The sequence below is a fragment of the Amphiura filiformis genome, chromosome 15 (assembly GCF_039555335.1).
Source record: "Amphiura filiformis chromosome 15, Afil_fr2py, whole genome shotgun sequence".
NCBI classification, from domain to species: Eukaryota; Metazoa; Echinodermata; class Ophiuroidea; order Amphilepidida; family Amphiuridae; genus Amphiura; species Amphiura filiformis.
The window spans coordinates 234,184-258,565 of NC_092642.1; the positions used below are offsets into that span (position 1 = coordinate 234,184).

At 36.7% G+C, this 24,382-nt stretch overlaps 1 protein-coding gene across 1 annotated transcript; it reads left to right on the plus strand.

The window, feature by feature from the left end:
• Positions 1 to 13,254: 13,254 nt before the first annotated feature.
• Positions 13,255 to 24,297, plus strand: LOC140172029 (protein unc-93 homolog A-like). The gene is made up of 4 exons (XM_072195376.1): positions 13,255 to 13,287; positions 18,930 to 19,703; positions 20,222 to 20,489; positions 24,014 to 24,297. Exons 1-4 carry the CDS (start codon positions 13,255 to 13,257, stop codon positions 24,295 to 24,297), a joined length of 1,359 nt encoding a protein of 452 aa, XP_072051477.1.
• Positions 24,298 to 24,382: the final 85 nt, after the last annotated feature.

Consider the following 24,382-nt stretch of genomic DNA (forward strand, 5'->3'; position numbering starts at 1 on the left):
TTTTAATTTTGTTCTTCTTTTTTGTCAAAATTTACTATGATTACATAATATTACTGCTACGGTACTAGTAACACTTTATCTGTCAAGGTAGACTTCTCCGTAGTCCACTTGCCCATTTTGCATAGGCTACTCTGGCCATTACATTTAAAGCATAAAACTCTGATTTATATTGATTTGTGTGCAACTGATAGATTTTCACATCTGTATCTGATCTTTTCAGTCACCGCACTCCCTCTGTTAGCTTCCAGGATTTTCGGGGTTCGCTATCAATAAACTGGTACTTCCAAAATCAGAATTGTTCAGTATTAAAGTCAGCCATTATAATTATGCAAGATAATGTTGCATTCAGTTACTTTTATTGTCACTAATTATCTGATATTTTTAACTCTTTATGACCATTTTACTATTAAATACTTAAATTTTAATCATGACTAATAATAACATATTTTTTAATAAAATTCGACTATGGCATAGTCTACTGTCAAGGGGGTCTTCTGATCATTTTAACCTGAGACTAGTAAACCAACAGTCTCAGGTTTACTAGTCTCAGTTTTAACTAAGCGAAAATAATGAGGTAAAAAGTAAAAAACCGACTTAGCCGCTTAACTGTGGAGCTTTGGGGGATCCCAGTTTTATTATAAAACCTCTAAATTTTACTTTGGAGGCTTAGTCCTTTACATGGTATTTCAGATAGCATTGGGCAATTACAATCATGTAAGAAGTGCAAATTTGAGCAAAATATGCAGCAAATGATAGCTTTACTGTAATACCAGAAGATGGGAGAAATATCTCTTTTGCTGATCAAGCAGACCCCCCGATCCAAAACAGCCTGGAGTGACTGCCCCCCCCGCCCCCGATCCAAAACAGCCTGGAGTGACTGTGAAGACTGCATGTATTATAAACACAAGTGTGTATAACTTTGTTTGCCAAGTCATCACTGGTCATGGAACCTTTTAAAATGTGTTTGAAGAGCATAATTAATATCCATGGTTAAACAAACAACCATGAACAAGATCTTGTTCTGTTTAATACATGTACTGCTCTGTGGTTTAGGTTGTGCAAATTACCAGTTTCGTTTGATTTTGTTTACTTACGTTTTTTTAATCTCCATGTGTTATTCAACCTCTTTATGTTCACTCAGCATGCAGGAGAATTTTAGATGTGCTAGAACATTGTAGGCTTTACAAAAGCAAAACTTTAATGATAATTATAATGAGTATAGTAGAAACGAGATGCAGGGTATCTTAATATTGTAATGACATTATCAATCAAAGTTTTTTTCCTCCATCCCCTATACACAAAACCCAATGGCATATAAATATTTAAATTCCTCATCAAATTTATAATATGCTAATTAATCACATCCTGTGAATAATAAAATAATAAAACAATAAAATGGATGATATTTGATATTACCATATTTTGCATAACATCAGAGAAGATGAGCTCATCTTCACATGTATTTCGATTGAACATCTGCATTTTGTTCCATTCAAAGAACAGTAGTTTTAGCTAGTACGATATTGGATTCATATAGGCCTATCCCTCAGATGTTATCAACTCAGACAATCCATAGAGACAAATTCGTCTGACATTTGGTTTGTAATGGAACATTTTCCAAATGCAAAACATGTAAAAAAAACTCAATGTCCGGATTTTTTTAGACGTGGAGCATCATTTAATATAAATCATTTTTAATAATAGTAATACCGGTAATATGCACTTCTTGATTTATGCTTTTGGATTTTTAAATGTATATTTAGAGTCCCTCTTTCAAATTTTATATTTATGTGTAATCTAGCTATATCATAATTTGCTGATACTTTGGTCAAAATTTACATTAAAATGATCAGAAAAAACTATTATTGTCAAAATTTCTGTTTTGGTGTCATGTTATTTATTGTATTTTTTTTTTTTTTTAAGAAAAACCCACCCTATTCTACGGGCGGACCTTTCAACTTCAAGTATAGGGTCGGGTGTTTTTTGTACTTGTATTTCTAGAGAGAGGCTATCTTGAAATTACCCTAAAATATCACCAAAATCTGAAGACTTTTTTAATACCAACATATTTTCTATGATTTAAGCAAAATAAATGGGTTTTTTTTTAATTCTCAAAAACACAAATTCCGGGTCGGTTGGCCCCGTAGAGAAGGGTTTTTTCGTAGCCTTTGATACTATTAATTTTTTTTTTTTTTTTTTGCAACATTTTATAAAACTTAACAAAATATTAACAAAAACTGATGCTAAACTTAAAATTTGTATCCATCATTGAAAATCAATCAATTCCGGAAATTAAACCTGTTATTAAAACCCCAAGCCACGATGGGTTGATTTGTTTTTAATACACAGAATAATATTTTCCCTCAGTTTATTAATACGGTAGCTACCCAAATCTGCTAAAATAAAGCACACAGTAAATTTGGAAACAGATAACACTTTGTACTGCATGGATGAAGTGTGTGTGCACTATCTATGTGTGCAATGTCCCATGAACAAACAATTACGTAATAGTATTGACTTTTGTTGAACTTGTGAAAGGTCAGTCCAGAGAGTTTCTCTGCTCGTACTAAATTACTGTTTAAGTGGTAATTTTCGCGTACAGTTATTGTCGCGATTTGGAGTTACAGAGACATTTTTGCAATTGTTATTTTCGCGATGCTTAGTTTTGCCCTATACTTGCAATACATTATTATATATATTCGCGAGGTGTTAATTTCGTGGATGGAACTCCATTCGCGAAATCCGCAAAAATAAACCCCTCGCGAAGTGTGCTTGCTTTCTGTGAACTTGTTTTCATTAACTTAAGATAGTGCACTTGCTTTAAACTGTTTCTTTACTCAATGAAACTCTCATTAATTGAGTAAAGAAACAGCTTATTTTCAGGGCAACCATTTTCTTGGGGGTGACTTCATTTGGAATCTACACCCCTGTGTGAGAGACTAAAGTAATGTCTTCCATACAGGGTGTATGTCTTTCAACTGGAATAGCCTAAAATGTGTATATCATATACCTGGTATATGGCCGGATTTACCTTTTGATGGTCCTGTGGGCAAGGCAACATGATTGTCGCAGATCTACTCACTCAAATGGCTTTACCAAGATTGCGCGCAAAGCGCGGCAATTTGGTCTAAAATAGGCCAAAAGGGAGATGCAAATTGTAAATTTTGTCACAACATATCTGTCAACTGAGCAGGGGAGGGGTCTGATTCGCCACCCTGCGACTTGTTTTCCGTCAAGTTGGTGTACCCTCTTTTTCTTTCCTACTAATAATTAGGGCTTACTCAACAAGAACTGAAGAATGTTGGTTGTCATGGTCACTTGGGCTGTCAATCATGGTGATTATAACTACTAGTACCACCAACTTCTGGGGGATGGGAGAAAACACCCCCCAACATACATTATGCACATACATAATGACAAATTGCATTAACCTGGAAGAGAATGGAATTCCTGATATCTATTTGCACAAAAGGCTGGAAATCCCGACAAATTACTAACAAAACCATCTGGAATTCCAGCACCTCAATGGACAAAAATATGGATTATTTTATTGACCAGAGGCAAAAAAGTCTGGAAATCCAACCAAGGATAAACACAATAAACCTGGAATTCCAAAACCCTCTATGCCTTCAGACTAACAAAATGGTGGAAAAATCTGGAAATTTTGCGCCAAGCAAAGGCAAAATAGGCTGGAATTTGGAACAGCATAAGTAGAATAGGCTGGAATTCCGAGCCCCAAAGACCACCAAAAAATCTGGATTTCCGTTGCCCTCTATAGGGGGGTGCATGTTTTATCTGGAATAGCCCAATGTTTATTCGGTAACTATAATCCACATTGATTCTTTACAATAATCATTAAAATCTATTACAGTACTTCTTTGAGACACATATAGCTAGGTAAGGGGCAAGGATATTTATGTAAGGCACTGCTGCCCCCTCCTTCTAATGGCTATCAGTTGAAACCACACCCTCTGTGGCAGACACGACCTTAATCTTCCTCATAGGGAGTTTAGGCCTATATTTTTCAAAATAGCATTCAGGTAACCCAATTTGAAATTCACACACTGTCTGGAAGATTAATGTCATATCGTTCACATGGTGTGTGTGGATTTCAACTGGTCTAGCCCGATGCCTGCACAATCGTCGCTTTCAAGTGTTAAATAATAATAATAATCTTTCTTTATTGAGGGTAATTCCACTTCAGTGTCAAGCACTGCTTTCCAAGCAGGCCCTCATACAATTATAAAATACTGTAATACATATTGATACATATTGATACATAGTAAATTTACATCTTACACATGGTAAATCAATAACATAATAAATAGTATTGAACTCATATGGCAAAGATTATACAAAATACAAGCTAAAGCTAAAATGTCCTTATTAAAAGTACAATTTATAAGGGAATAGAAATCCCAAATTATTTAGCAGAAGTATTTGTTCGCGCTTTAAATTGATACAAAGACATATTATTTAATTCTTTGCGGATTTGAGGTGCAATTTCATTCCAAGTATTAACAGCTCTGGCATGGAATGTACGCTTGCCTGAATTTGAATTACATTTTGGTACAACAAGAGTATTTGATGAATGATTCCTGGTAATATGCATATGACTATCATGAACAAATTCAAATTTAGATGATAGATAAGATGGACCCAGGTTTCTTAAACACTTAAAAACTAAAATAAGAAGTTGATTATTCCATCTATCATTTAGTTTTATCCACTGTAGTGCACTCATTAAGTTACTTATTGGTGTTCTAATATCAGCAGATAAAATTGTCCTGGCTAGCTGATTTTGTAACACTTGCAGCCTTGCTTGAGATTCACAAGAAAAATTACTCCATACAGAACTACCATAATCAAATTGAGGCATAACAAGTGCATTTGATAACATAACAATGGTTTGACGAGGCAGGAAGTATTTAACACGCCTAATGACACCGATTTTTTTAGAAACATTTTTACATAAATAATCTACATGAGCTGACCAAGAAAGTTTAGAATCAAGTTTTACTCCAAGATATTTAAACTCGTGAACTCGTTCAATAATAAAAGTATCCTCATATGTTAGATTTATATCATTAAACTTTTCAAGCATTTGGTTGGTACCAAAGACCATAAACTTGGTCTTATCAACATTTAAAGTAAGTTTGTTTGCATGAAACCAATTTGCTACACTGCAAAGACTTGACTCTAATTTAGCTTGCAATTCCAAAACATTCTTTCCTTTACACATTAAACTTGTGTCATCTGCGTACATGATAGTTTTACAGTTAACAGCATTAGGCATACAATTTACAAAAATAATAAATAACAAAGGACCTAGGATTGATCCTTGCGGAATTCCAATATTAACATTTTCAAAGTCAGATAAAGCAGAATTTACACTAACTGTTTGAGATCTTTTATACAAATATGATTTAAACCACAGAAGCTCTTTGCCTTGAACACCATATTTTTCAAGTTTTTAAAGTAGTATTTCATGATTGACCGTGTCAAAAGCTTTCTTTAAATCAATAAATATAACACCAGTAGCGAATCCACTGTCCATGTTCTTAAGTATAAAATCTTCTACATTAAGTAAAGTTGTGGTAGTTGAATGGTTGGCACGGAAACCAGATTGATCTTCAGAGAGAAGACCTGCATTAGTCATAAACATATACAAAGGATATCTGCACTCATAGAAATCATTTTTGAGATAACTTAAACAGCTGCCGCATCATTTTCTGATTAGGCCTATTTGGAAATTTCCTATATTGGAAATCATCAGGGGCTGTGCAATAATTATGAGCCCCCCCCCCAGGTAAAATTTCCAAACAGCCCGCCAAAAATCTGGTTACCAAAGTACCCTAGATAGTTAAAACTATTTCTGATTTCTTTCAACATCACAAATAACTGGAGAGATTACTTTTATCAGAGCAAATTTCATTTTCGCCCTGCTACCCTATGACATCACAATGTCATAACTTACGTCATATGTCCCGGTAAACACTGATTTTGTCGATCACGTCGATATAACCAAAGAACCATAGATCCTTTTCTGAAGATCTATGATAGAACTTATCCATTTGACAAATTGTTTATCATAGAATTTAATGTCAACAACAACAAATACAACAAACGTTAATGATTTTATTGTGTTTGCTGATACACTTATCATGTTTAAACCTATGCCTTGTCGCTGAACGTCAACATCTTTGTGCTGATTTTTTGCTCATAAACAAAATACCTGAAATCTCTTTTTTCAGGTCTTCCGATTTCAGTCTTTTGTTCATGCAGGCCTATTTCATATTGATTTCAGTCTTTTGTTCATGCAGGCCTATTTCATATTGATTTCAGTCTTTTGTTCGTGCAGGCCTATCATATTTTTCAGGTCTTCCGATTTCAGTCTTTTGTTCATGCAGGCCTATTTCATATTTTTCAGGTCTTCCGATTTCAGTCTTTTGTTCATGCAGGCCTATTTCATATTTTTCAGGTCTTCCGATTTCAGTCTTTTGTTCATGCAGGCCTATTTCATATTTTTCAGGTCTTCCGATTTCAGTCTTTTGTTCATGCAGGCCTATTTCATATTTTTCAGGTCTTCCGATTTCAGTCTTTTGTTCATGCAGGCCTATTTCATATTTGTCAAGATTTATTAACTTTCACTCATTTCATGATACAAAGAATATTACGATAACAATATCGTGTAATACGATGAACTGTTACACAATCAACTGCTTATTAATTGTTTGCTTTGATCGTAATTATATATCTTGCTTTGAAATCGGTACAATTATTTTTGTAATTTATGTGTGTTTTTCCCCTTAATATGTGTTTGAGTATTATTCTCAGGTTTCTAATGAAAGCAAGAAGATATCGTACACACCTTAGACAAGAAGCCTTTAGATTGCGTCATGAGTGACTATACGTGCGATACTCTTATTCGAATACATAAAGAACTTTTCACACTAAACAGTAATATTTTCGACAAGTTTCTCTGCTACTTAACTTAACATTTGACATTAAATAATATTTTTAAAATGATCGAAACTTACCCCATTTCAGAATGTTATCGTGATTCCTAAACAGAGAGAAAAATAATTCTCGTTATTTCACAGAAGTAGCATTTTCTGTAGGCCTAGACCTAGTAATGTATATCCCACAAATGAAGCTTAGATCAATTAACAACTATTAAGTATAACTATGAACAGCTAGAATGTTTATTCGGTAACTATAATCCACATTGATTCTTTACAATATTAATCATTAAAATCTATTACTAGTATTCTTTGAGACACATATATGGCTGGGGTACGTGAAAGGGCAAGGATATTTATGTAAATTAAAGCACTGCTGCCCCCTCCTTCTAATGGCTATATCAGTTGAAATCACACTGGCAGACACGACCTTAATCTTCCTCATAGGGAGTGTATAGTTTTCAAAATAGCATTCAGGGAAAATTTCCAAACGGCTCGCCAAATATCGCTCCCCCCCCTCCTCTCGGCCCGACAAAATCGCTTGCCCCCCCTTCTCGGCCTGCCAAAAATTCTTTGCTCTCCCCCCCTTGCGCATGCCAAATTTTTGGGATCCCAATTTACAAACCGGCCTTAAATGGTCGAGATACATGTTGCGAGTGCAGCGAGCAGGACAATTTGCATATAGGCATTTCCTAAGCCTTTTTAGAGCGTTTTAATTAAAAGGCGCCCCATGAATGTGTGCCAAAAATCGCTTGCCGCCCCCCCCATCTCGGCTTGCCAAAAATTCCTTGCCCCGTCCCCCTTGCCGCCCCCCCCCCATTTTACCCTCCCCAGGGCTCATAATTCACAGCCCCTCATTGCCCATCTGAAAACGGTCCTGGTGTCTTAGGCCTAGGTATAACTTTCACCTTGAGCACACAGATAATCTTACATTTCGGGTCTGATCATCTCCTTAGGCCACCCACCCCAGTTAACGTAACGTTTGAAATATGCAAACACAATAAATATGCATTGTGCAAATACATTATTTGACTTCTGCTTTGGCTGTATAGGCCGAATCATACCAGGCAATGACGAATAATAGCAAATATTTCAAAATCGACACGGTAACCAATCAATAAGCCCGTCTATTTATGTTTTTGTGAGAAGGGGGAGATGATTTGGTATCGATTTCCCCAAACTCATTGCATTGAATAATTATAGACCCCCACTGATGTAGACCATCAATTTATATGCATTATTGATTGATTTTGGGTGGGGGTTCTCGTCTGGGGAGATTTGCCCGGAGATTTGATTAAAAGTGATGAGGGAGGGGTGCATCTCTAATTCACTGATGCATTGCTAGTCTTTCGACGCATTCTTGGAATTGAAACGACGAGACACGTTTTATTTTAAGGTTCTAAAGGGTAGAATATATTAATTCAGGATGCTAACCTGTTTATACTGAATTTATGCTTACGCGGACGAAAAGTAACAAATTAATTAAATGTGGGCTAAAAACTATAAAGGAGTATCACTTCATTATGTGTGGCCAATATCACAATATTATTTTATAGACAGCGATTTTTCGTCATAGTTTTCGCATGTGAATTGAGAGTTTTAGCATATTTAGTTATACATACGTAGTCACTACACAGTGACATACCGTGGCCGCTCCTACCCGGGGGGCTGAAGAAAATTCAGTTTTGCTGCCCCTTCCTCAACAGCCCGAAAAGGTTGACCCAATGTTTTTTCCGGTGGTTTGAAAAAGTGAAGAGCAAAAAAAAAAAGGATTATAGGCTAGCGCCCTAAAAGCAACACAGTTTGATGTATAGTACCATTTTTTCAAAAATGTTTATACTTTTTCAAATATTTTCCGCCCTTTTTTCTTTACTAATTCTTTTTGCCGCCCCTTTGTTTTTTGCCGCCCCTCTTCTTCCCTCCGCCCCTTCGTTTTGGCCGCCCCTGCTTTTACCCCGCGGGTTCGCGCCCCAAAGCCCCCCCCAAATACGCGCATGTTATATTTCACTGTGATGTTTCTCTACTACTCACCTTAAATTAATAGTAAATCCAATTTTGACTGTGTTTATCATCCCAAGAGACGTTATTCCGAAGGGTCAATACCAGTAGCCTAGCCAGCAGGGGGCAGAGTGCCACCCCTGACAAAAAAATGAAATTAAAAAAATGCCCCTCTGACCAAAAAAATGAAGAGAAAATTTGGAGGGCAAAGGAAAAGAAAAAGGGCAAAAAATTGTCCACCAAATTTCTACCAGATCGTGGGCCAAAATAGTGTAAAATACAATTTTTTGCGCAGATTGTCACAATAAAGCCCCTTTCATCACACCCATATGCGAAAATAGAGTTAAATATGCAATTAATGCACGCTACGCGCGCACATCGTCCCACTAAAGCCGTTTTGGAAGCTCCAAAACATGTACAGTCTCTCTAAATAAACATATTGTTTTCTTCTGTGCCCTCGAAATTTTTTTTGCCACCCCTGACCATGAAAGCTGGCTACGCCCCTGGTCAATACTCAGAACTTCGACTACTGCGATGGGTCATTACTCCGGATTTACAATAAGGCTCGTTATTACGTAGATTCGTTGCTCCAACTTTAACTACAAGGATCGTTATTCCCAAATTTAGAGTAATGACTGTTCGGAATAACGAACCTTAAGAATAACGACCGTTCGGAATAACGAACCCTCGGAGTAATGACCCTTGGAATAGCGGCCCTTGTTGTAATTCGTCTTCGGAATAACGAGCCTTTGGAATAACGGTCCTTCAGTTTAACGATATGTCTCCATGTTAAGAATCAGACAGCATTTCCCCACTTTTCAAGACTACGGTAGTGCATGACATATAATGTAATATGATACTGATGTAAATAGCTAATAATGACGCATTTCAAAGTTGATTTTTCTTTTCTGTCAAACCCGGCATTCAATTAATGTTGAATTTTGTGATAAATTATTTAACAAAAGTATGACAAAACATTCATACTGTCACATGTTTTCATTATATTCCATATTAATAATGCAGACACATAAAATGACAGGTGCGTATATCCCACAAAACGTGTAACATCATGTCGGCCGCAGACCTACTTTCGACCCAAAGACATGTCAAATTCAAAATTGTGCACACAATATGTATTCAAATTGTGCTTCAAACATGAACGACAGTGTGGTTTGCAAAAAGTGTTACAAAAGACGTGTTTTATGGAAGGTTTTTGGTCTCATTATTGCTAAATTGGTGGATTAAAGTATATAAAAGTATACACATTTGGAATGGCAAGTATTTTCCATGTTTAATAGGTTTATGTAGGAGAATCAATTTGATATGGACGAGGTAACATGTGGCGAGTTTTGACTTGAGTGGACGACTTTAAACATAAATATTTTAAATATTTTCCTTTATACCATTAATGATAATTTTATGTAGGCGGACAATTTTGATATGGGAAAGAGGCAACATCGGGAGATTTTTGACTTGAACAGGGGGAAGCGACGACTCTATTAATATAAGACCTTCCAAGTAATTTCCATTTTCGATTAGTTTTTGTAAGAAGAAAAACTGATATAGGCGAGACAACATGGGCGAGATTTGATTTGAACAGGGGAAGGGGCGACTTTAAGTATTTTCCATTTTTGATAATATGTAGGCCTTGGAGGGCACATTTGATATAGACGAGGTACCATGACTTTAACAGAGGAGGAGGGCGACTTTATCTTTACATTTCTTTTTTATAACTTTAATTGTTTTGTCAGCGGCTGAAAAGTTGTACATGTAGTGTCAAACGGTTTTCAACACATAAAACAACGATTGTTATGGTATGTGCTTTTGTTACGTTATGCATCCTTACATTGTGTGCTATCTTCAGCATACATGTTTCATGTAGCTGTACATTGTGTGCTATCTTCAGTAGATAGCAATACACGTTTCATATAGCTATGCATTGTATGCTATCTTCAGTAAATAGCATACACGTTTCATATAGCTATGCATTGTATGCTATCTTCAGTAGATAAAATATCCAAATTATCCTAATTAGCCCTAATAAGTAATAATATCCTAATTAGCCAGAAAAATGTCTAAAATATCCAAATTATCCTAATTAGCCATAATAATATCCAACATATCTAAAATATCTCAATTATCCTAATTAGCCATAATAATATCCAAATTATCTGAAATATCCAAATATCTGAAATATCCCAATTATCCTAATTAGCCATAATAATATCCAAATTATCTGAAATATCCAAATTATCCTAATGAGTCATAATAATATCCAAAATGTCTAAAATATCCACATTATCCTAAATAGCCATAATGATATCCAAAATGTATAAAATATCCTAATTATCCTAATTAGCCAGAATAATATCCAAATTATCTAAAATATCTGAAATATCCAAATTATCCTAATTAGCCATAATAATATCCAAATTATTTAAAATATCCAAATATCTGATATATCCAAATCATCCTAATTAGCCATAATAATATGAAGAATATCTAAAATATCCAAATTATCCTAAATACCCCTAATAATATCCAAATTATCTAAAATATCCAAATATCTGAAATATCCTAATCATCCTAAATAGCCCTAATAATATCCAAATCATCTAAAATATCTGAAATATACAAATTATCCTAATTAGCCATAATAATATCCAAAATATCCAAATTATCCTAATTAGCCATAATAATATCCAAATTATCTAAAATATCCAAATATTATGATATATAAATATCCATAATATCCTTGATAATATCCAAATTATCTAAAATATCCAAATATCTAAAATATCAGTAGGTACAACTATTATCCAAATTATCTATATCCTTTAATAGATTTTACAAAAGCATTCGACCGAATAAACCATAGTGTTGCTGTAAATAAAATTATCTCTTCTGGAGTGAGACCCTCAATAATCCCTGCGATCAGTAGTTTTTTGGAAGACCGTACACAGTGCGTTCAATACAAAGGCCAGCTTTCTAGCCTTAAAACCATCACCTGTGGCGTTCCCCAGGGAACAAAGTTAGGGCCCAGTATATTTACTGTGATGGTTAATGACGCTGCCGAAACTACTTCTGATCGATGGAAATTTGTTGATGATCTCACCTTGGCAGAGATCTCTAACACTCAAGCCAAAACAAAATCAAAGCACCAAAAGCTTCAACACCATCTAGATGCTTTAGATGATTGGTGCAAGGTCAACGATATGCTGCCGGCCGAAGCCAGCCAAATGTCATGTTTTGCATGTAAATTTTTTGAAAAATCATGTCCAACTCCCACAACTTTCTCTAGGTGGTGAGGTCCTTCAGACTGTCGATCACAGGAAGTTACTTGGTCTGGAAATTCAAAATAATCTGGGTTGGGACATACAAGTTAAAAACATGATATCTCGTGCAAGTAGACGTTTATTCATGCTCCATGCTCTTCGTAAACATACTGCTCCAGTTGAGGATATGCTGGCCATTTTTTAGACCTATATCCAACCCATTTTGGAATATGCTTGTACAGTATGGCATCCAGCGCTTACTAAAAAACCAAAGCCATCAGATCAAAAGGATTCAAAAACGCACTTGCAAAATCATCCTCGGCAATGACTATGAGGACTACGAGTCTGCTCTTCGTGAACTTAACATCAACAGTCTTGTCAACCGTAGGGAAGACCTGGTCGTGAAGTTTGGCCAGCAGGTCCTCAACTCTGAAAGACACCGCCACCTACTTCCAGAGCAGAGATATATGAAGTACAATCTCTGTCACAGCAGAATTTTTCCTGAACCCTTCTGTAAAACAAACAGGTTTCAGAATTCCACCATTCCGTTCATCATCAGTAAACTCAATTTGGATAAGTAGTGTAATCCTATGCTTCTGCTGGTATTTTACTCCTCTGCCTGTATCTCGGTTTTCGTTTTGTTTTTAAGTAAATTGTTGAGTGTATATATATTATATATTTTGATATGTAAATTTTATTTTGTAAAGCCGGCGCTATTCAGCCTATGCTGCCTGCCGGCTATTTGTATACCGTGAATAAATAAATAAATAAATAAATAATATCTAAATAGCTTAATAGCTGAAGCTTATTGGATATTTGTCAGGATAATTTAGATAGTTACAATCCCGCACCTTAATGTGAATATGGGAGTAGAGCCAAAATGGCCTGCCATCAGGTCATACCCGGGGCCAGACCTCAACCCGATTAAACACTGCACTTGTGGGACCAGCTTGATCGTGCTGTGCCAGAGAAGCCCATGCAGCCACATTGAATGACCTGCGACGAATCTTTGTTGAAGAATGGAATGCCATGCCACAGTTACGTGTAACCAGGTTGGTGAGCAGCATGAGAAGGTGCCTGACTATTGTGGCTGCCTGTGGCTATTGAGGTTAGTGGCTAGCGTTGTTTAAGCACAGAATAACGGTCAATTTGGCAAATTCTGTTTGAGACCCCACTACATTCACAAGGCGTGTACTCAGCCGCGAAAAATGTTATTGTTTCAAATCGGGCGTCTTGTAAAGGGGAGTATTGTAGCTATCCATTGATATGCAACACGATATGAATATGGTACAAATAATTTGAGATACAGATGCCTGCAAAAACTTTGAGGAGTATATTATGCGTCTCTGGGGCTTTGAGGACTTGTGAAACCTTTTCAAATAGCCCCACAAGAAGAAATCCATTGGTATAAGATCAAGAATGAGGCCATTCCACATGGTGATTCAAATCAATCACACGATTGCCAAGCAATTCTGCAAGGTGTTCCGTCACAGTTCTCCCTCTGTGTTAAGAAGCACCACCTTGTACCCACCAAGCATGTTGTTGTGATTTTTATTGACTTTGAGCATGTTAGCAACCGCATTTTCACTTGGCTCACAGAATAGCCACTGAATCCTGGTCACTGGTCAATCAATGGTTACACTTCAGTGATTGTATAGTTGTGGGAGGACAAGATGTTAATTCGGAAATCAACTAGAGCATTTTGACCAAAATACATTTGTGGGACGACTTCACTTCAGAGACTATAGACACAACTCCCAATTCTATAGAGGTTATTCGCGTTCTATAAGCTGCATATCCTATCAGCGATATACCTTGTTTAGGATTTTCAAAAGAAGTACGTGACCCATTCCATGTCAACTCCAGGTATGTGCACTGCAGCACCTCTTTATTTTTTTATTTTTCTGTGTGGTGGTAGATATTGATGAGAAAGTAAAATCCCGAACATTTGAGCTTCATACTCTATTAAGTTTTCCCGTGGCATCAATTTGAAATTTAGGGGGGTCAGCGTAAAATATGTGTCGCAACGTGAAAGACGACGTTTGGAGGTCCATAAATGTATTAAGGGAAAGAGAGGGAGAGGTGAATTATAAATAAAATACTGGAATAACTGGTAACATCAACGTATTAAGGGAACCCTTTACAACTTTGAAAAGTATGTATCCTGGGGTACTTTTTTGTGTGTGTATAATTCAAATCTGGCATCAGAAAACTTGTAACTCCTTTACTTTAAAAGATATAGGGCCTCAAAATACAACTTCGTCCATCCAGGACCAACTTCGGGTGGTCATAACTCCATTTTACCATCCATTTTTTTGCCAGTCAGAGCCCTTTGGTAGGACATTACTCTTATGATTGATTGATTGATTGATTGATTGATTGATTGATTGATTTTATTTTGGTAGGCCCTACTATAAGAATAACATACAAATTACACTACATATACAGTATTATTAATATTATAACAAAATAAAATATATTGCACATCAAAATTGTATAACGAAATTACAAATCAACACAAGTACCAAGGATAGCCCAAAAAGCCTTGGGAAAAGCTTATTTCCATTGGGGTCCTTTACAAGCAAGAGAAATATAGGAACAAACTGCCATACAAAAACAAGAGCAGAGACAACGTGCACAAAGGACGCAACTTAAGCAGAAAAGTGAGACCAGCTCAAACTCTAAAAAATCAAATGGACCCTTGATCAGCTAAAAACTGTTTGACAGATTGTTTGTACAATTTAAAATCATTGATGTTCTTGATTTCATTTGGCAGTGAGTTCCAATGATGAATAATTTGCACTATTAAAGAATGTGAGGCTATTTTGGCCCTTGGAGTGAGGAACCTTAAAGTTGAATGGACTACCCCTGGTACTGTAATTATGAAGAGATGATACTCTAGTAAAATGCATTTTCATATATTCAGGACAACAGTTATGGAAAATTTTAAAAACATGACTAAGTTTTAATTGAACTACTCTGTCTTGACTTGATAGCATACCCACCAAATCCAATTCTTTCTGCCCAATATGAGTCCGTGGCCCCACATCCAAAATAAAACGAACGATCTTGTTTTGCATAATTTGTAATTTGTTTTTGTAGTTTTTAGATAACCCTGTATACCATGAGGAACATACATAATCGAAATGACAAAGAATTAAAGCTGAACACAGTGTCTTGCGCGTTTTCATGCATAAAAAGTCTGCATGTCTGTACAAGAATTTGAGTCTCCCGTTTGCTTTTTTGATAATATTAGAAGCATGATTCACCGGAAACAGTGTTATCGAGGGTGACCCCTAAATATTTCACAGACAGAGAGGTATTAATTAGCTCCCCATTGCAAGCAACAGTAAAACTATCAACTGAATTTAGCTTCCTTTTGGTACCAAATAAGATGGCCTCAGTTTTACCAAGATGAAGGGAGAGCTTATTATCTATCATCCATTGCCTGCAAGAGTCTAATTCGAGACTCAGTTTATCAGCGATCTTTTGGGGATCTTTATCAGAAACAAGCAAGACACTGTCATCAGCGTATAAAAGTGATTTGCAGTCGACACTGGTGGGCATGTCATTCAAATAGCAGAGAAAGAGGAGTGGGCCAAGGATACTGCCTTGCGGAACTCCACAGGAAATATCAAGTGGTGCAGAATCAACCTGGTTGACATTGACGGTTTGCCTCCTACCAGTTAAATAAGATTTAAACCACTCAACCGAGGACACTCCCAAGGCCTCTAATTTTATCCAATATTGAGCCTATTAAAATACTTTTAGCTGAGATATTACCCATGCAAAACCCCAATTGTACATTTTTTATACTTTTTAACCCCCTGAAAACCAATGTCAGACATTTTGACCCACCATCAACTTCAGGTATGTTGAAAATATGTCCTTGGACAACATTTCTGAGAGATATTGGCTTGGGGTCTTGATGGCTTCAACACATCAGTTAGGTTTGCCTTCTCCATAGAGTTGTACATTAAGTCATTATACAGGGTGTCTCAATAAAAATAGGCCCTGTGGATCGGGGGACATAACTTAAAATATCAGCAGTAAAATTGAAACTTTCTTGCAGATTCAAAATCCATGAAGTGTCTTCTATAGATTGGTGTATAAATCACCAAAATCCGTTCACTCGTCACTGAGATAATTGGGAAACTACAATTAGACTCATTTTTGGACCTTTCCAATGGGACAATACACATAGTTTAGAATGGAAGAAATTAATGAAGTTACTGGTTGACTAAGTATTGTTGGTCGAAGCTAGCAGACAAAAAGATCGATTTTCATTATCTACATTAAAGTATTATTGGAAAAATAACACCTTGATGTTTTGCAAAACTTCATACTTTGAACACTTGCTTGATTTATTGTTGTTAATGAGATATATACGTTTTACAAACGTGATGCTGTTTAATACCATCAGGACCTACGAAAGTATGTAAATACCAATGCATTTTTTTGCCAAAGCTCACTACCATTCGCAATAGTTTCAAAAGGTGGCAAACCTTAACTCCCAGTGTTGCTTGCCTGATCATCAACTATACCTCTTTTCTGTTATTGATGTTATTTATCAATTTTTGTTTATTTAACCATCAATACTATCACCTGGACATTTCATTTTGAGAGAACCAATTTATTTTGAATCTAATATTTCAGCCACTTTAATATAAAGTTCAGCCCTACTGTTGGTTGACAAATGTATGTATAATAATAAGTACATAAAGTACATCTAGATTTATGAAGTTTACTTCGAGGATGGTTAAATATCAAAAATTCAAAAAATATCAAATTCAAATGATTTGCCATAAAATGTGTGTTATATCACGAATTTCAAAAAAATAAAACAATACTTGATATCAGAAGAACATTCCTCGTATTCAGAATGCAATTCGATATGTCTCAGGTCCCACAAAAATACTGTGCAAACGTTGCTATCCGAGCCCTTAACCAAAAGAGAAACGTGTGAAAAACATTCTTTGGGAGATTGATTGATTGATTTTGAACTCCTACTCAGCAACACTTGGTGTTTCCTTTTATTTCTTTTATAATAAACTACATTATTGTTAATGTGTATTACGCCATTGGAATGGTCCAAAAATGTGTCTATTTGTACAAACTTAATTATATCAGTGACGCGAGAACGGATTTGGATCATTTTTGCACCAATCTTTAGCACACATTTCATGGTTTTTTAATCTTTAAGAATTTTTTTTATTTTACTGCCGATATTTTAAGTTATGCAACTCTTTCCATAGGGCCTATTTTTATTGAGACACCCTGTACATGCGAAATCAAAAATGTGTACAACTCTATGGAGAAGGCAAACCTAACTGATGTGTTGAAGCCATCAAGACCCCAAGCCAATATCTCTCAGAAATATTGTCCAAGAACATATCTTTAACATACTTCAAGTTCATGGTGGGGCAAAATGTCTCACATTGGTTTTCAGGGGGGTCAAAATGTACAAAAAATGTACAATTGGGGTTTTGCATGGGTAATATCTCAGCTACAAGTATTCTAATAGGCTCAATAGTGGATAAGAGTAATGTCCTACCAAAGGGCTCTGACTGGCAAAAAAAAATGGACACTGACCCCCCGAAGTTGGTCCTGGATGGACGAAGTTGCATTTTGGGGGCCCTTTATCTTTTAAAGTAAAGGAGTTACAAGTTTTCTGATGCCAGATTTGAATTCTACACAAAAAGTACCCCAGGATACATACGTTTCAAAGTTTTAGGGGTTCCCTTTATACATTTATGGACCTCCGAACGTCGTCTTTCGCGTTGCGACACATATTTTACGCTGACCCCCCTAAATTTCAAATTGATGCCACGGGAAAACGAAATGGAGTATGAAGCTCAAATTTTCAGGATTTTACTTTCTCATCATGTCTACCACTACACAGAAAGAAAAAAAAATTGAAGAGGTGCTGCGGTGCACATCCCTGGAGTTGACATGGAATGGGTCACCTGCATGTGCAACCATGACTGTGTCAAAATAGCCCGCCAAAGTCATGCAAGTAACTCCGAGGCCGGTCGTGCATTGAATTGGTTTGAATGAGGAATACTACGGGCACCAGCGCCTTTTGTTAGAAGTCACACATGAGTAACGTGGATGACCTCTATTGCCACTTTTATGAATAGCCTGTTGGCAAATCAATTTGGCATAAAGAAACAATGCATTACGTAATGGATTTTCTGTCCATACAACATGCCAATTTGCGCCTAATGAAAGTCGTGTCTAGACGGGGTAGAAAATTTGAGGTGTCGGAAAAGTATAGGGTTAATTCGGGGGTTGAACAAACTCTGACTGTGTGTATGCACTTGGGGTACCGGGTGTGGACCCCCCCCAAAAAGCAATCGATGTGTCGAACCACCAAATAAATTAGGGTTGTTGGCTAACGCTCCAAGTCACTTGCTGTGTCATGGGTTCGCGCCGTATGGATCAATTGAGGTGTCGTCCCACCACATACCATACGGCATGTCCCAATAAAAAGAAACGTCATTCGTTGCTAAGGAGTCATCTGTGATAACACATTAGCCGCATTAAAGTAAGATAACGACGCTATCAGCTTTATAAGTAAATTCAATAATGTTTTACAGGCAAGCGTTTCATTAATGATAGCAACTATTGAAAGAAAATGCATATACACGTAAAAAATCTTGTGGCTTTGAGTTTGACATTTTTTATTATACAGTCGGCATACCTGTCGCTGCAGAATCTTGCCAGTAGTCTGTATGCCACCGGTGGTTTAGGACTCGGATCTCTTGCCACCATCTACGGCTTCAAAGCCATATCATGTCTGGCAGCACCGGTTGTGATACGCTATTTCGCGACAAAATGGACCATTGTTGTAGCATGTTGTACATACTGTGTTTATATCGCCATGAACTTCTACCCAGCTTATTACACTTTAATACCAGCAGCAGTTCTAATGGGCATGGGATCGGGACCTCTATGGTCTTCTCAAGGGACTCATCTCACTACTTCAGCTATGAACCTAGCTGACTTTACATCCGAAACACATGAAGCTGTCATAAGCAGATTTAATGGCGTCTTCTTCATGTTCTTTTTAGCTAGCCAAATTCCAGGAAACCTGGTGTCTTCTCTAGTTCTTTTCAGTGGTGTAAATGGTGGGACTTCCAATGAAACTGATCTCAGTTTCTGTGGTGCAAACGATTGCGGTGCTGCCCCTGCTGCAAATTCTAGTGGTTCTTACACTCCAGATCAAACCACTGTGTATATTCTATTCGGAACACTTCTAGCCTGGGGTACCTTGTCAATTCCAATGGCAGCGTTCTTTATGAACCCTCTTCCATATTACTGCTCTATTCTACCAACAAAGAGGAGTGCAGTGGAACAGTTGAAGGCAACTCTCAGATTGGCCCTGTCACCTAGGATGTTTCTTCTTATACCACTTATCGTGTACAATGGATTAGAATTAGGATTTGCCTACGGTGATTTCACAAAGGTATATTGATTTACTAATCAAAAGGCTTATGAGCCACGTGCAGATCAGGGGATGACGAGTGCAGTGTTTAATTTTGTTCAAAGGTAGTGGCTTCCCAAGCTAAATGAATCGTTCTTGAAGCTGTAAAATAAAAATGCTCCAAAGTGGCAATCATACTGAATCAAACTGATTAAATAGGGAAGGGTGGTCATTTGGGCAGGGTAGGTGTGGGTAATACTACGATACCGTTAAGCACATTTGCCTAAAACTTAAAAGAATCAGGCAAATGTATTGTTTGAAGAATTAATATCCGCAGACATTTATTATTTAGACTGTTATTATAATTTAAGTCACAATGGACCAAAGAGAGTAGTACGTTTTAATCGTGGTTTGTGGTTATAAGAATCAAATTCTAGTTAGTGGATTTTTATGTCAGTGTTAAAAAGAATAAAGAAAAAGAAAGAGCTGATTTTCCATTTCTAAACATTTCTGTATACTATCTCATTTTGTATCCAAATGATTGATTTGTTTCCTCACAGGCTTATATCTCGTGTACACAAGGTGTTCAGACCATCGGGTTTGTCATGACAGCGTACGGTGTAGCAGGTGGTATCTCAGCATTATTCCTCGGTATTATCAGTAAATACACCGGTAGATTACCAATATTTACAGTAGGTTTCCTGAGCCAATTAGTTCTTATAACCATGATGTTATTCTGGGATCCACACCAAGGACAATTGTGGCATTTGTATCTCATGGCAGTGACATGGGCTTTTGGAGGCGCTTTACGCGAGTCCCAAATTGCAGGTACGTAGTCAGAACTTGACGTTTACAACACCTATAGAAATTTTAATCATGTTAAAAAAACGACTTTTACATTGTTCCTAAAATCTAACACTTCGACATAATTCGATATTGTATCAAGTAAACCACACTTGAAGAACGCGTTTTTGTGACAGGATTTTTAAATTTAATCATTAGGTGTAAATTACTTTATATTGCTTTATACTATTGTAAAGTTACAATGATGTACAAATTAGTAGAAACATTGAAGAAAGAAAACCGGCCCAAACGAATGCGCTTTATTGCATCACAATCGCATTCTAAAAAGCTCGTTAAGGTGGTACTACACCCTTTGATAAATTTGTGACTATTTTTGCATTTTTCTTAAAAAATAATAACACACTGGTAACAAAAGTTATGGGGCAGGGAATCCAGTTACTACACTGGGATTTTAGTGACTCAAGACAAGCGGTGCGCCCAGGGCAGTACGTTATTTATGATAAGAAAAGAGATACCGCTAGAATGTACCTCATTTCTTAAGAGCCAATCTCCCTTATTATGTACGGATTTGCGATACAAAAAAAATAGAATTGTCTCTAAAAAATAATTTTGGTACATATTAGCACCAACAACACACATGTAAAATATGAGCGTGCACAATTTGACCTCTTTTTCCCACTCGCTGCACAATGCGGGCTTTTTACTGCATCACAAAAAGATGCGCCAACAAGATCCCAATTTTATTTTTCATCTTCTAGCTTCTTTGGCGACCAGTAGACAAAAAACAAGCAGCAGCTAATTGGGATCATGTGGGCGCACTAATATAAAAGAGGTCAAAGGTCACGCTTTGTGCCAAAGTGATGCATATTTGCCTATGTGCAGCACGAAAGTGGAACTTTGACCCGCAATAAAAATGCGCCAACAAGATCCCATCTTACTTTTTGGATGATTGGATAAAGGGGCTTATGTATAACTGATAACAAGTAAAAAAAAGTGGGATCATGTGGGCGCACTAATTCAATAGAGGTCAAAGTTCATACTTTGTGCCGAATTGGCATTAATTTGCCTATGTGCAGCACAAAAGTAGAACTTTGACCCGCAATAAAAATGTGCGCCAACAAGATCCCATCTTACTGTTTGGATGATTGGATAAAGGGGCTTATGTATAACTGATAACAAGTAAAAAAAAAGTGGGATCATGTGGGCGCACTAATTCAATAGAGGTCAAAGTTCATACTTCACACAAAAGTAACCGATTTTTAGCCCAAAGTTGCCGAATTCAGCAACCTTTCACTCAAATTTTGCAAAATATGACTAAGTATTTTGACCAAATTTTTTTTTACTCTCACCAACTACCATGATGGAATCAGCATCATCTGAAATGCACTCACACAAGTTTCTATGAGACATGTCTGGTGATCCCCATTGAAAAAAAATTCGGCACAAAGTATGAACTTTGACCTCTATTGAATTAGTGCGCCCACATGATCCCACTTTTTTTTTACTTGTTATTAGTTATACATAAGCCCCTTTATCCAATCATCGAAAAAGTAAGATGGGATCTTGTTGGCGCACATTTTATTGCAGGTCAAAGTTCCACTTTTGTGCTGCACATAGGCAAAATAATGCCAATTCGGCACAAAGTATGAACTTTGACCTACTATTGAATTAGTGCGCCCACATGATCCCACTTTTTTTTTTACTTGTTATCAGTTATACATAAGCCCCTTTATCCAATCATCCAAAAAGTAAGATGGGATCTTGTTGGCGCACATTTTTATTGCGGGTCAAAGTTCCACTTTCGTGCTGCACATAGGCAAATATGCATCACTTTCGCACAAAGCTTGACCTTTGACCTCTTTTATATTAGTGCGCCCACATGATCCCAATTAGCTGTTGCTTGTGTTTTATCTACTGGTCGCCAATGAAGCTATAGACGATGACTAATAAAATTGGGATCTTGTTGGCGCATCTTTTTGTGATGCAGTAAAAAGCCCACATTGTGCAGCGAGTGGGAAAAAGAGGTCAAATTGACCTCCAAAATGAGGCTAAGCCCATTTTCAAAAAATCAGAAAAATATGAAGATCAAGAGACCCCAAGCTAATTTTTTCAGTTCTTGCAGAGAATTACCTCTTCTTTGATGAAATGCTATTCGGAGAGTCAGGTGACGTTGGCGCGCAATAATACAGGCATGCAAACATGTGCGAAAATAGGAAATTTTGACCTTTGACCTCTGTTAACTCGGTGCACCAACGAAATCCCATTTTTTTTTGCTGAAAAATGAAACTTGCCATACTTGTTCGGACTTGGGATCTTGATGGCACAGCCTGTTATGATGCTTTGAAGTTTGCACGAGGGCGCTTTTCATCAAATCATTGGATTTGCTGATTTTGTGCGCCATCAAGATCCCAATTTTTTTTCTTGGTTTTTGTAATGTAACCATTTGGTACTTTAAAAAAATGCAAAATGCAGGTTGGGATGATGATGGCGCACGATGTTATGCACCTCCAAAGTTTACCATTTGCAAGTAAGGCTCAGAGAGGCTGAAATTTCAAGAATTTTTTAAGCTGAACGAGGGCGCTGTGCACGCTCATATTTTACATGTGAGTTGTTGGTGCTAATATGTACCAAAATTATTTTTTATAGACAATTCTATTTTTTTGTGTATCACAACCCCCCTTATTCATGTACATAATAAGGGAGACTGGCTCTTAACATATACAGGGTGTCCCAAAAAAAGGAGGCCACTCATTGCGCCCTCTTTTTCGCCTATTTCTGAAAAGTTGACCAAATATATTTCGATATGTAAAGAAACCTCAATTGTTAGCTTTATTTTAAATCACATTTTTGTTCCTAAAATGGGGGTTATAGCGCCCTCAACGGGCACTCTTCCCATAGGGCTACGTGTAAAGACCAGTTATAGACAAATGGCCCAAAATAAAACCTGAGATCATAATACCTTAGGTATTATGGTCTCAGAATAAAACGGACTCGTGCGAATTTCCTCAAATTTTGCATATGAAGTAGATTTAACATCTGGAATGTAATGCAAGTGATGTCGTTGCTGCTCTTCTAAATTCATTTTTTTAAATGTCCGCCCCAGACCAAGGTGATGCCGATATGGTGGCCTGATGTGCTGTATAGTTTTGTTTCATGTTATTTGCATATTTATTGATATTAATGAGCTTATTTGCATATTTTACCTACATGTTCATAAATCCACTATGCAGCTTAAACGCAATAAGCGAACACAAAGTGTCCGCGGATTTCAGGAAATTGTCCAAAATTTGAATTTCCAATGCAGCTCAATGCGGCCAATACAATGTTTCGCAGCTTTGGGGAGATTTACGTAACATAATAAAATGTTGCGAAATGTCAGGCGTTTTGGAAACATTTAGACTATTTCCCCTGTCACATGTGACCTACTATTAAACGTTATCTGTTCATTATTGTTATGATTGCTTTATAGTTTTACAAATATAAATTTGACTTATTATATATTTTTATTTTATATTAATTTACTTCAAATTTCCAATTCATTTGAACAGCTTTCTTTGGAGTGTTATTTCCCAAGGACCAGGCACCAGCCTTCGCGAATTTCCGTTTTTGGCAAGCAATAGCATATACTGTTGCCTTTGCTTTCAGCATACCAGACTATATGTGCGTGTCTTATATGTTGCGTGCTCTTCTTGGGACTTTGTGTTTAGGAATGGGTCTCTACTATCTACTGGAATGGAGAATACGACACGAGAAACCTGTATATAAAAGACCAGTTCAAAAAGAAACAAAAACTGAAGAAGTTCAAGAAAAACAAGAATTAAGAAACTGGTGACAAAGTTATTAATATGTAACCTAATGTTATATTCGGCAGTATAGATGCTTGTTTTTCGACATAGCGAGCTTAGTCCAATTAGACT